General features: G+C 44.0%; 1 protein-coding gene across 1 annotated transcript; it reads right to left on the reverse strand.

The window, feature by feature from the left end:
• Window positions 1-3,741: 3,741 nt before the first annotated feature.
• On the reverse strand, window positions 3,742-14,502 carry LOC143296240 (testis-specific serine/threonine-protein kinase 2-like). Its single transcript, XM_076608073.1, has 4 exons — window positions 14,221-14,502; window positions 10,399-10,547; window positions 8,931-9,147; window positions 3,742-4,125 (listed from the first exon to the last, which is right to left on the reverse strand). The coding sequence occupies exons 1-4, from the start codon at window positions 14,500-14,502 to the stop codon at window positions 3,742-3,744; spliced, it is 1,032 nt and encodes a 343-aa protein (XP_076464188.1).
• Between the last annotated feature and the right edge of the window lie 55 nt (window positions 14,503-14,557).

The following is a 14,557-nucleotide window of genomic DNA, read 5'->3' on the forward strand; positions in this document are numbered from 1 at the left end:
CCCAGAGTGACATTACCAGACAGTCAAGAGAACGCAAATGTATTCTGGCTTTCACGTTTGCAAAAGTATGCTTGTGTGTGCGTGCATGTGTATTCTCCATTGAAACAAATTTGAATATCATGTATAACGTTTGCATTTGCCATAAGAACTGTAGTGTAAGTATTGTGAAAATAATGATGGGTGTTGATGATTTGATTTATATTCAAAAGTTTTATATTGATTATATTTATATCATTAGTATATAATCATATTGACTATGATCATAATTGGTATTATATTAATCAGGGTGCTTTTCATTACTATGTGCATTTGTTATCAGAAGAGAGTTTTTCTTCTTCTTTTTCATCAAAATAAACATACTAAATCAGTATGTTTGTGCTTTCTGTCAGACACTGCACTACACTACTTAACATGTATTTTGCTGAGTGTGGTATGATTCTGTGTGGTAATAATGATGCTGGGAGTTGTAGATCCCTGTTATTGTTTCAAGTGTTAAGAAACTGAATTTTTCACCTTTAGCCTACGCATATACAACTGTACACGGCATGCAGACACACACACACACAGGCTGGCACGCATGAACATGCACGTTCATCCCCCTGTCTGTTTTCGTGCAAGCCTTGACACTTTTTGACTCACTTGTGTAAACAAAGTGAGTCTATGTTTTAACCCGGTGTTCGGTTGTCTGTGTGTGTGTGTCCGTGGTAAATTTTAACATTGACATTTTCTCTGCAAATACTTTGTCAGTTGACACCAAATTAGGCATAAAAATAGGAAAAATTCAGTTCTTTCCAGTCATCTTGTTTAAAACAATATTGCACCTGTCTGGGATGGGCACACACACACAAAAAAAAAAAGAAAAAAAAGAAAAAAAAAGAAGCCTAATTATATGCAAACTGCATGTTTTTTGTATTCTCTAAACTTGGCACTTTGATCTGATATTCTGACCCAACAACAAAAGCAGTCATTATTATCATTTTTTGTTCAAACAGGAACTTCTTTTGCTAAGCATGGAAGTTTTATTTATTTTGCAAACGTTTTGGTGCAGATAGTAAAGAAGGGAAATTACTCTGTAATTAATGCTAGGGGACTTAATTTGCTTTAAACTGATCTTTCTCATCTTAAACATTACATTTTGAAATTATACTCAATACATAAAAAGCTTGGATTTTTTTTAAAGTGTATCACAAGTGAGTCTTGAAGGCCTTGCCTCTCTTGTCTGCAGTCTGTGATGTACTATCTGTGCTATTTTGCTCTGGCGAGTAGGTTGTGAGATTGCAAACACTGAGATGTACACTAGCTGTCCATTTTGCAGTGTGATTTGAAATATGGCCTTTTTAATGTATTTTTTGTTTGGCTTTGAAGTATTGTTGTTTTTTTCTTCTTCCTTTTTTTTAAATGATTTTTTGTAATCTGGGGATGATAAATCAAGCGGAAGGGCTGACGTTCTCAGCACGGCCTAATCTTATTTGCCCTAAGGAGCTGAATACTTAAGAAAATGTGTCATGAACTGTGTTTTGTAGATTTATCTCAATATATATATATATATATATATATTTATTTATATTTAAAATATGTGACAGTTTTGTGTTTAATGAGGTTGGGCAATTTTTGTAGTCCTGATATGGCTCTGTGCGGTCGGCTGGACTACAAGCAACAATGATGATAATAATGTACACGCACACGAAGTTGACTGGTGTCAATATTTGTCACTTTTCCCTGTTGCAACTCCCAGAATGGGGAAAACAGAATAATGACACACTGAATGTCTTGATGAATTAAAAAAAAAAAAAAAAAAAGGATTGTACTTGGTCTCTAGTTTTTGGTTCAGCATTTGTTTGGGAATTCAGTCCAAACAGAAGACAGGTGGAAATAATCAGATCTTCATGTAAATTATATAGATTCAAAATTGGATTAAATTTCCAGTAGAACTGCCTTTCTTAAGCCAAGACATTGTGAAGACAGGTAATTATATATATATATATATATATATATATATATTGTAACCATACAGTTTTTTTTAAGCATCACATGGGTGCATTGTCTACAGTGATTTGCATTTGTATGACGGTAATCAAAGTTTGGAGAACAAGAAATGTCTGTGTTTCATGTGCTCCGATTTAAAATTTGCTTTTTGTAGAAATGTTTATTTTATATTATTATTCACATTTTATGTTGATTTTCCGTACTAGTAATCAGAATTATAAGAATAAAATTGATTTTCACTAATTCAAGAGATTTTCATTGTTTTAGTGTTTGTTTCACTGTATGTGTATCAAAGTGTACGTGTGTGTGTATGTGTGTGTGTGTGTAAATCAAGTCAAAACGATCTTTATTGAGGGTAAAAGAATAAATGCACACACACACACACACACACACACACACATATATATATATATATAGAGAGAGAGAGAGAGAGAGAGAGAGTCGATGAGCCCATCTATGAGCAACTCGATCAACATCACGCACGCAGCTCTTAACGCCAACAATGAAAGTAAGGAGTGGTTTATTGGTTCTTCGTTGGTACGAGACCATGATTTTAACATAGTTCAAGCTACCTTCAGATCCAGTTTTAAAGACAGGTACATACATACATACACACACACACTCGCGCGCACATTCATCCCACACAACAGAAACGTATTCACGTGCACACGCACACACACACACACACACAGGGATGGTAAACTCTTTATTATCAGCTGACGACCCGCGTGAGTGATCCTTCCTTACATCCCTTCGGACTTACACCCCTTGTCCCCAAAACTTCCCTGCTTGAGATTATTACATCAACAGTGATCGGTATTAAATAGTCCTGCACAAGTTTTCGCCTGTAAAGTTAAAAAAAAAAAAAAAAAAAAAAAAAAAAAATCCGACAGGGCTTAAAGATAGTTCAATATGATGAGCTCCAAACAGCTAAAAAGAACCCGCAGGGCTCTTTAGTGTTTTTGGGGGGATGCCCCAATTTCATATGGGAAGGCTCCAAAATCATTTGGTGGGCTCCAATTTAATTTGATTTTCAAAATCTATTTATCTAATACTGTGTACCCCCCCCCCTCCCCCTCCCCAAATTTAACCTTGTGGGCACCCGAACGACTGACTATACCAGAAGGTTCCAAACAGATCTGACGCAGTGCGTCTGAAGCAATTTAGCTATGTAGGTTCTTGGTGTTTTAATATGGCAGTAACCAAACATGTTATCCCGGTGTACTGTAAACGGTTTAACCCGAAGGACTTCTAGCAATTTCATTTGCTCTGTTATAACAAAAACCAAACCAAACCAAACCAAAAAAACGAAACAAAACCAAACCAAACCAAACCAAAAAAAAAAAAAAAAAAAAAAAAAAAAAAAAAAGAGAGAAAAACTGACCGATACGGTCCAAGCGCCTTTTCTTTGAATTCTGAGAAAATAACTGAGTATGCACCCAAGGAGTTAAAGAAAATTTATTTGATATATTTAAAAAAAATCAAAAAATCTAATTTTTGGTATTTAAAAAACAACAACCAAGTGACCTCCACCCAAGAAATGTTGTCAATTAGAAAAGACAGGTTTTAGTGACTTTCATTCAAGCAGTCTCTCACTGCTGATACAGCTGAAGCCATAGATATCACTATGATATAATTAGATATACATAAACAACTCAGTGCTTCCTATACTGTCAATTCTTACCCCACCCCACCCCTCTGTCACAACCCCCTTCCTTTCACGACGCCCCACCCCCTTCCTCCCCCTCCCAGCTCTCAGGACGTCACGACAGCCGGCTCATCTTTCTTCCCGTCCGCCTGGTTGTTTTTCTTGGCGTCCTCCTGCGCCGGGGATTCGGCCACGTCGCCTATCTTGTCCGTGTCCTTCGCCGCCTTCTGCGCACCCTCCTGCGCGGCCTTGGCGTTGCCCGAGGGGCCGGGCTTGTCCGTCTCCTCTGCGGACTGCTTCTGGAGCCAGGGGTGGGCGATGATCTGAGGAAGAGTGTAGCGGCGGTTGACGTTGACCTCCAGGATGTGGCGGATGAGGTCCTTGGCCTCTGCCGACACCACCTTGGACTTGGAGAAGCCAACCTTGCGCTCCAGCTGGTCCTTGATCATCTTCTTGATGTTGGAGTCGTCGTAGGGCATGGAGGCGCACACCTGTGGGGGGTTGGGGGTGGAGCAAGGTGGTACAATGGTTAGGACGCTTATCTGCCAATACAGTGTCCGTGAGGGTCTGGGCTCAAATCCCAGTCTCGCCCTTTCTCTCCCAAAATTTGACTGGAAAGTCAAACTGAATGTCTAGTCAATCGGGTGTGAGTCGATAAACCGAGGTGCCGCGTGCGTCATGCACTTGGCGCACTGAAAATGAACCCATGGCAACAAAAGTATTGTCCTCTGGTAAAATTCTGCAGCAGAAAATCCACCCTGATAGGTGCACAAAATTAACATTTCTGTGTGCACTCAAGTCCTTATAAAGCACGTTGAGTTATGGTGCTGGTCGGGCATCTGCCAAGCAGACGTGGTGTGGCGTGTTATGGGTTTGCCCGAAAAAAAAAAAGACCTCCGTGAGAGAAAGAAACTGTGGCGGTGGTGGCAGTGTTGGGAAAAGACTTTAGAGAAGTGTGTGTGTGGGGGGGGGGGGGGGGGGGAGAGGTAGGGGGTGTTGGGAAAAGACTTTAGAGAAGTGTGTGGGGGGGTGGGGGTGGGGAGTGTTGGGAAAAGACTTTAGAGAAGTGTGAGTGTTAGAGGTAGGGGTTGGGAGGCGGGGGGGGGGGGGGGGTTGCTGGGAAAAGAAAGGTGTGAGTGTGTGGGGGTGGAGGTTAGGAGAGCTTAGAGAACAAACGAGCTGAAATCTTCGGTGAGGGTAGCTTGTCTACGTCTGTTTTTTTATTTTTTCTCAAGGCCTGACTAAGCGCGTTGGGTTACGCAGGTATGCTTGCCAGATGTGGTGTAGCGTATATGGATTTGACCGAACGCAGTGATGCCTCCTTGAGCTACTGATACTGATACTATGGTCTGTAATGTGGTCTGTACCCCTGGGTGTTGATGTCTGTGGTATGGTCTGTACGCCTGGGTATTGATGTCTGTTATGGTCTGTACGCCTGGGTATTGATGTCTGTTATGGTCTGTACGCCTGGGTATTGATGTCTGTTATGGTCTGTGGTATGGTCTGTACGTCTGGGTGTTGATGTCTGTTACGGTCTGTGATATGGTCTGTACCCTTGGGTGTTGATGTATGTGGTGTGGTCTGTACCCCTGGGTGTTGATGTCTGTTATGGTCTGTACCCCTGGGGGTTGATGTCTGTTACGGTCTGTGATATGGTCTGTACCCTTGGGTGTTGATGTATGTGGTGTAGTCTGTACCCCTGGGTGTTGATGTCTGTTATGGTCTGTGGTATGTCTGTACCCTTGGGTCTTGATGTCTGTTATGGTCTGTACGCCTGGGTGTTGATGTCTGTTATGGTCTGTACCCCTGGGTGTTGATGTCTGTTATGGTCTGTACCCTTGGGTCTTGATGTCTGTTATGGTCTGTACGTCTGGGTGTTGATGTCTGTTACTGTCTGTGATATGGTCTGTACCCTTGGGTGTTGATGTATGTGGTGTAGTCTGTACCCCTGGGTGTTGATGTCTGTTATGGTCTGTACGCCTGGGTGTTGATGTCTGTTATGGTCTGTACCCCTGGGTGTTGATGTCTGTTATGGTCTGTACTCCTGGGTGTTGATGTCTGTTATGGTCTGTACCACTGGGTGTTGATGTCTGTTATGGTCTGTACCCCTGGGTGTTGATGTCTGTTACTGTCTGTGATATGGTCTGTACCCTTGGGTGTTGATGTATGTGGTATGTCTGTACCCCTGGGTGTTGATGTCTGTTATGGTCTGTACGCCTGGGTGTTGATGTCTGTTATGGTCTGTACCACTGGGTGTTGATGTCTGTTATGGTCTGTACCCCTGGGTGTTGATGTCTGTTACTGTCTGTGATATGGTCTGTACCCTTGGGTGTTGATGTATGTGGTATGTCTGTACCCCTGGGTGTTGATGTCTGTTATGGTCTGTACGCCTGGGTGTTGATGTCTGTTATGGTCTGTACCCCTGGGTGTTGATGTCTGTTATGGTCTGTACGCCTGGGTGTTGATGTCTGTTACGGTCTGTGATATGGTCTGTACCCTTGGGTGTTGATGTATGTGGTATGTCTGTACCCCTGGGTGTTGATGTCTGTTATGGTCTGTACTCCTGGGTGTTGATGTCTGTTATGGTCTGTGGTAAGGTCTGTACGCCTGGGTGTTGATGTCTGTTGTGGTCCGTACCCCTGGGTGTTGATGTCTGTTATGGTCTGTACGCCTGGGTGTTGATGTCTGTTATGGTCTGTACCCCTGGGTGTTGATGTCTGTTATGGTCTGTACGCCTGGGTGTTGATGTCTGTTACGGTCTGTGATATGGTCTGTACCCTTGGGTGTTGATGTATGTGGTATGTCTGTACCCCTGGGTGTTGATGTCTGTTATGGTCTGTACTCCTGGGTGTTGATGTCTGTTATGGTCTGTGGTAAGGTCTGTACGCCTGGGTGTTGATGTCTGTTATGGTCTGTACCCCTGGGTGTTGATGTCTGTTATGGTCTGTACCCCTGGGTGTTGATGTCTGTTATGGTCTGTACCCCTGGGTGTTGATGTCTGTTATGGTCTGTACGCCTGGGTGTTGATGTCTGTTATGGTCTGTACCCCTGGGTGTTGATGTCTGTTATGGTCTGTACCCCTGGGTGTTGATGTCTGTTATGGTCTGTACCCCTGGGTGTTGATGTCTGTTATGGTCTGTGGTATGGTCTGTACCCCTGGGTGTTGATGTCTGTTATGGTCTGTGGTATGGTCTGTACCCCTGGGTGTTGATGTCTGTTATGGTCTGTGGTATGGTCTGTACCCCTGGGTGTTGATGTCTGTTGTGGTCTGTGGTAAGGTCTGTACGCCTGGGTGTTGATGTCTGTTATGGTCTGTGGTACGGTCTGTACGCCTGGGTGTTGATGTTTGTTGTGGTCTGTAATATGATCTGTATGTCTGTGCTGATGTCTGTTATGATCTGTGACATGGTCTGTATGCCTGGGTGTTGTCTGTTATGGTCTGTGATATACTTTTCATGCTTTTTTTTCTTCTTTGTCTGTCACACACTCGGATGGTACTGGTGTGGAAGGGGATGGGGAACATTTTACGTAACTAGAAGGGGCGTGTGTGTGTGTGTGGGGGGGGGGGGGGGGGGGGGGGGGGGAGGGGGGGGTGCAGGGGGTGGATGAGTTCTGTACGTTTGTGTGTTTTTGCCTGTAATGGTTTGTGATTACCATCTATGTTTGCACATTCCTCTGTCTTCCTGACACTTAAGTGGTGAGTGGGGGGCAAGGGAGCTGATGAAGTTGACAGGGGTTGGTGGGTGATGGTGGTGGTTTGTACCTCTGTGTGTGTGTGTGTGTGTGTGTGTGTGTGTGTGTGCGCGCGCGCGCACGTTGTTTTACATACATGCATACACGCAGTGTGGAGGTTTGCTGTGTGGGCTGGTACAGTGCCTCGACCTTGACCGTACTTACACCTTGACTGCTTCATGTTCTTATATAACACCTTGACTGTACTAATACAGGAGACCTTCAAGGCAACTTACTGACTGTAAAAGAAATTAATGCAGTGCAACAGAACACAATACAACACAATGCATGACACACAAGATGGCCTTCCGGCAAGGCAACTGACTGACCATTACAAAATTTAATGCAATACAATACAATACAACACAATACAATACAATACACGAGACACAAGCGGGCCTTCCGGCAAGGCAACTGACTCAGCATGACAAAAAATAATGCTATACAATACAATACAATGTAATACAATACAACACTACACAATACAATGCAATACAACACAATACAATACATGACACACGAGAGGGCCTTCTGGCAAAGCAACTGTGGGTCCATGACAAAATTTAATGCAATACAATACAATACAATACAACACAATAAAATGCAACACAATACAATACGATACAATACAATAAAATGCCTCACAACACAACACAATACAATACAATGCACGACACACGAGAGGATCTTCCGGCAAGGCAACTGAGTAACCATGACAAAAAAAATAATGCAATGCCATAAAATACAACACAATAAAATGCAACACAATATAATACAATGCAATACAACACAACACAATACAATACAATAAACACAAAGAAAGGCCTACTGGCAAGGCCACTGGCTGACCATGACAAAAATTAATGCAACACAATACTACACAACACAGCACAACACAACACAGGATTACACAACAGCCCACACAAGAAGGGGCCTTTTGGCATGGCAAATGAAGGTCCATGACAAAACTGAATGCAATACAATACAATTCAACACAAAACAACACAACACAATACAATACGATATAATACAATACAATACAATACAATACACGACACACGAGAGGATCTTCCAGCAAGGCAATCGAGTGACCATGACAAAAATTAATACTATGCAATGCAATACAATGCCATACAACACAACACAGTACGATACAACACAATACACGACACAGGAAAGGGCCTCCCTGCAAGGCCACTGACTGACCATAACAAAAATTCATGCAATGCAACAGAAAACAACGCAATACAACGCAACACAATATAACACAGTACGATACAACACAATACACGACACATAAGAATGGCCACTGACTGACCATGACAAAAACGAACGCAGCACAATACAACGCAATACACTACAAGTACAATACACAACACACAAGAGGGGCATTCCGGGAAATAACTTACCGACCATGACAACATTTAATGCAATACCATGCAAAAAACACAAAACACGACACGTTACAATACAATACAATACAACAATACAATACAATACAATACAACACACGCCCAACAAGAAGGGCCTCCCGGCAAGGCCACCCACGGGCTGACCCACTGACCATGATGTAAAGGATGACCCCCATGGCCCAGATGTCGTGCAGGGGAGGGAAGTAGCTGATGCCTTGCAGGATCTCGGGCGCGGCGTAGGCGGCGCTGCCACAGAACGTCTTGCTCAGCGTGTTGGGACTTGGGTCCTCGTAGTATCGCGCAAAGCCAAAGTCCGACACCTTGATGTTGTTGTGGTAGTCCAACAGCAAGTTCTCGCACTTCAGGTCTCTGTCGGAGAGAAGGTGGCAGAATGGTTAAGACGCTCAGCTGCCAATATAGAGAGTCCGTGAGGGTGTGGATTCGAATCCCGCTGTTGCCCTTTCTTCCAAGTTTGACCGGAAAATCAAACTGAGCGTCTAGTCTTTCGGATGAGACGATAAACCGAGGTCCCGTGTGCAACACGCACTTTGAGCACTGGAAAAAAAAAAACCCATGGCAACAAAGGATTGTCCTCTAGCAAAATTGTGTAAAAAGAAATCCACTCTGATAGGTATACAAATATATAAGCATGCATTCAATGCCTGACAAGCGCGTTGGGTTATGCTGCTGTCACGCATCTGCTTAGCAGATGTGGTGTAGCGTATATAGATTTGTCCGAACGCACTGACGCCTCCCTGAGAAAGTGAAACTGAAACTGAAACTGCCGGGACAGAGGCGATGTATGGACGGAGAGATAAGAATCGGAATGCTTTGTTCACGTCTACCAGGCCTCAGCCCCAAGTGTGAAGGGGTTCACATGAATATGATACGATCTCAATGAAACAACCTAAGCGAACATTGAAACAAGCATATGTACTGATCACGAAACATGAACTGCATTAATTTCATGAAACTGAGCGATTTTTCTAAGTCTGACTGCCTTGTGCAAAAAAAGAAAAAAAAAGGAGAAAAATTATGTATGTCGTCAGTATTGCTTGACGACAATCTAATGAGAGAGAGAGAGAGAGAGAGAGAGGGAGAGGGGGAGAGAGAAACAGAGAGGGGGAGAGAGGGGGGGGGGGGGGGGGGGGAGACAGAGACAGAGCTATAGACAGAAAACAAGAGGGCTGAGTGTGGCTTTGTCTTGGAGTCTTTACTACTGTCTAATGTACAGTTTGTCTGTATCTCGTTTCTGTTGTTCTGCTCTTCATATGCTTGTCTGTCTGTCTACTTGCCTATCTGTCTGACTGTCTGTTTGTCCGTCACTCTGTGTGTGTGTGTGTGTGTGTGTGTGTGTATATGTGTGTGAGTGTGTACGTGTGTGTGTGTGTGTGTGTGTGTGTGTGTGTGTGTGTGTGAGTGTGTACGCGCGCGCGCGCGCGCGTGTGTGTGTGTGTGTGTGTGTGTGTGTGAGAGAGAGAGAGAGAGAGAGAGAGAGAGAGAGAGAGAGAGAGAGAGAGAGACTGACAAACAGATAAGACCGACATGCAGAAAGATGAAAGAGCAGCCAAGAGACAGGCAGCCAACCATCATGCCCCCCCCCTGAGCCGGAAGACAGACCTGTGGGCTATCATGCTCTGGTGCAGGTAGATGACCGCCTGACACAGCTGGGTGAACATGGCCCTGGCCTTGTCCTCGGGCACCGCGCCGCGCAGCTTGATGTACTCCAACAGGTCACCGTGACCCGCGTGCTCCATCACGATGTAGATCTGCATCACGTAACAGTTTATCAAGGTTAGTTTAGGTGAAAGGTCACATAGATCTGCACCACGTGGTAGTTTATCAAGGTTAGTTCAGGTGAAAGGTCACATAGATCTGCACCACGTATTAGTTTATCAAGGTTAGTTTAGGTGAAAGGTCACATAGATCTGCACCACGTGGTAGTTTATCAAGGTTAGTTCAGGTGAAAGGTCACATAGATCTGCACCACGTATTAGTTTATCAAGGTTAGTTTAGGTGAAAGGTCACATAGATCTGCACCACGTGGTAGTTTATCAAGGTTAGTTCAGGTGAAAGTTCACACAGCCTTTTACGGCCATCGGGGCAGTGAACTGATAATATCTGCTGTGTCCGGGGCTCGGGGAGGGAAGGTGGAACCCAATCCTCTCCTTCCTTCCGCCACCGTTTTACCCTTCCTCAACCCAAGTCTGGTATACCTACCCTCTCACACCTGGGTGGGGTGAGGAAAATCGGAGTACAGTGCCCTTCCCAAGGACGCATCACTACCAGGACGACACGGGGCCTCGAACCTTGATCACTGGTGAACACAGGGCCAGAAGTCCAACGCCTAACCGATTCTGCCACGGCGCTTCCGCATCAAGGCTGGGCAAGACTGTTGCAACTGTCTTCTTGCTGGCTATCCATGAAGGACCTCAAACCTCTTCAATAAGTTCACAATTCTGCCGCGACTATTTTTCAAGGCACGATAGGAAAAACAAACAAAACTGCACGCAGGAAAAAATACAAAAAATGGGTGCGGCTGTAGTGTAGCGACGCACTCTCCCTGGGGAGAGCAGCCCGAATTTCACACAGAGAAATCTGTTGTGATAAAAAGAAATACAAATACAAATACGTAAGTCTCACCACTGTACTATCAGTCATGTCCGATTATGACCACCAGAACAGGCAACTGATTTCTGGACTATCTGGGTTAGAATTTGATTATTGTGGAGAGTGCCTAGTCCAAGTTACACCCCCACTCAGTAATCAGCCAAGAGGGTTTTAGAGCCCTTTAGAACAATCCTGAATCTTTCATTTCCTGTTTAATATATACATAGTGAGGTGTGTGCTTTTTCTCACTCCAAGTGCAACTCTTTAACGAGGATGAATGAAGAACTCTTCAAGCCCTCACCGAAATCATTCCCATAACTACTTACTTCATCCAGCATGTATGAGCATGATCGTCGTGTCCGACTATGACCATCAGAACAGCAGAGGAGGCAACTGATGTCCTGATTATCTGGGTTAGAATTTGATTATAGTGGACAGTGTCTTGTTCACGTTACACTCCCCCTCCCCCTCTCTCTCTCTCGGCCAAGAGGGCTTTAGGACAGCTGGGATGTTCCCAAAGGCCAACTAGCCACCAAGGCTGCAGCACTAAAGAGCCAGTACAATCCTGCCTCTTAGTTTGAGAGTCACTGTCCTTCACAAGAGACCAAGCTGTAAATGAATTCCCACAGCAGTGGAGAAACCATTGATCATACAGCTCTCATTCTGCTGCAGGCCCAAATGGAAGCTTAGATCACTCTTTAGAATAAGCCGAGCTTATTGTACTGTAAAGATCCAAATACTCTTTGACTGAGTTCATTAATGGTATCAACATCTGTTAACATTTACAAGGATAAGGAAACAGCTTTGATGTTGTTCTCTCTCTGTCTCTCTCTCTCTTACGTGTGATATGTGCATTCGAAACATAAATTGCATTCGAGCATGCGTCCAGTATTTCCAGCAGTCTTTTAAAAATGCATCTTTAATCATTTTCACGCATTCGTTTTGTCTGCGAACTGCTGTTCTTGTTCTCCCTGTTTGCTGACCCAAGCGCAAAATCCGCTGTTCATTTTCAATTCGATCATTTTCCTTTGTCAAGATGCACACAATTTTTTTAAATGTTCGGATGTGAAGAGGACACCACTCACTTAAGATGTTTATGCCAAGATTCCAATGCTTGTTGATTCTGATGCTGTCGCTTGACATATTCTGGAATTTTCTTATGATGCTCATCCCTATATTCAAAGTACGTTCAGCTGTATAGTCCGTGCACAATGTACTGCCTGATTATGTTTTGGCAGTTAAAAATGTTTTATTCAGGAAATGTGAGCATGACCTCACAATATGAGTGTGTAGGCGAAACCAATGTGTGTGTGTGTAGGTAAATCAACCCTGCTGACACGATTACGGAAAAGGATGGAATCGGTTTGGACATTTCGGTTTCATTTTTTCAAGGAGGCGTCACTGCATCCATATACGCTACACCACCTGCTAGGCAGACGCATGACCACCATGCGCTCAGTTAGGCCTTGAGTGTATGCTTATACATTCGTGTTCCTATCCGAGTGGATTCCTTCTTCAGTGGACAACGCTTTCGTTGCCGTGGGTTCTTTTTCAGCGCGCCAAGCAAGTGCACACAGGACCTCGGGTTGTCGTCTCATCTGAATGTTTGGACGCTCGGTTTGATTCTTCCAGTCAAACTTGGGAGAAAGGGCGAGAGCGGGAATGGAAGCCAGTCCCACACGGACACTGTATTGGCAGAGGAGCGTCGTAACAATTTTGCCACCTTTCTCCATTTGGAGAACAAACTTTAATTAAGCGAAACGCGCGCTGGGCAAAAATGTTGCACCCTTTTGATCTGCTTTGAGGGCATCTACCCCTTTCGAGAAGATAATCATAAGTAATTCAGGAAAGTGTATCAAAAGCGGAAACTAACGTACAGAAAGTGAAAATCCTACCTGAATGCATTTGAGTTAATTAGAGATGTCATGACCCACAAAGAGACATACTGCAACGTATGGATCAGTTTGGCTTTGGACCTATTGGGAACATTCATATGAATATAAACAAAAGACAAAAAGTCTGTGAAATCCCAGACTTGGCAAGGCGCAGACAAACCCTTCTGCCCCCGACAACTGTTTTGGGCACTGGTCTCAACAGACGTATTGACGAGGTTTTATTTCATTCAGACCTCAGTGGCTGACAGTTCCAGATGTCGGTTATGAAGCAGGCGATTGTCTCAACAGACGTACTGACAAGTTAACAAAAAGTTTTATTTTATCTTTTATAAAGACACCAGTGAGGAGACGGTGCCAGTCTGCGATTTGGAAGCAAGCCTGTGTCTCATCAGACGTTTTCTCCAAGTTTTATCGCTTGTTTTATGGAGACCTCGCGGGAGAGACAGTGCCAGACGGCGATTTTGAAGCAGCGGCTGGTCTCAACAGATGCACTGACAAAGTTTTTATTGAGACCCCAGTGAGGTTTGAAGGCAACATTAATATGATGGTGCATTCTGAACATGTCCTGGGCTGTCTAAGCCCTTCAGAAGGCAACAGTTCGTTAGGCCGTAGCATCCCCTCCCCCTCCCCAAGAGAGAGAGAAAGAGAGAGAGAGAGAGAGAGAGAGAGAGAGCCAAAGAGAGAGAGAGAGAGAGAGAGAGAGAGAGAGAGAGAGACAGACAGACAGACAGACAGACAGAATGATGGGGATATACCCTGTGAATCAGTGAATGTTGACAGTGACTTAGATTTACTGCTCCCGTTCTACTTTGATTACAACCATTTGTTCAATATATTTTGGAAGCCGCTATTGATGTCTACAAAATAAGGAAGTGTCTCGTCGGATTATAACTTAAATTGACTCTACTTGCTTTAATTTAACATAAATACGTCTTACCTTGCTCTCAAACTCTAAAATTTCATACATTTTGATGACATTGGGGTGGTTAACATGCTTCAGAATATCTAACTCTCTGGGCAGGAACTTCTCCTTGAAATCCTTGGGTGCTTTCTTGCGGTTGATAATCTTCATAGCTACCCGTTTCTGAAGACTTTCGCTGTATGCGCTCTTCACCTTAGCATAGGAACCCTCCCCGATGGTCGTGCCGATGCTATACCCCAACTTCTTGAGGTAAACTTCATCATCAGAGCGAGCAAAGTCCTTGACGGCGCTGCTCATGTCCGAAAAAAACTTGCGCATACATGCAGAATATTTCGTGGGATGACAACCCGTT

This window comes from Babylonia areolata, chromosome 21, assembly GCF_041734735.1.
Source record: "Babylonia areolata isolate BAREFJ2019XMU chromosome 21, ASM4173473v1, whole genome shotgun sequence".
Lineage (NCBI taxonomy): Eukaryota > Metazoa > Mollusca > Gastropoda > Neogastropoda > Buccinidae > Babylonia > Babylonia areolata.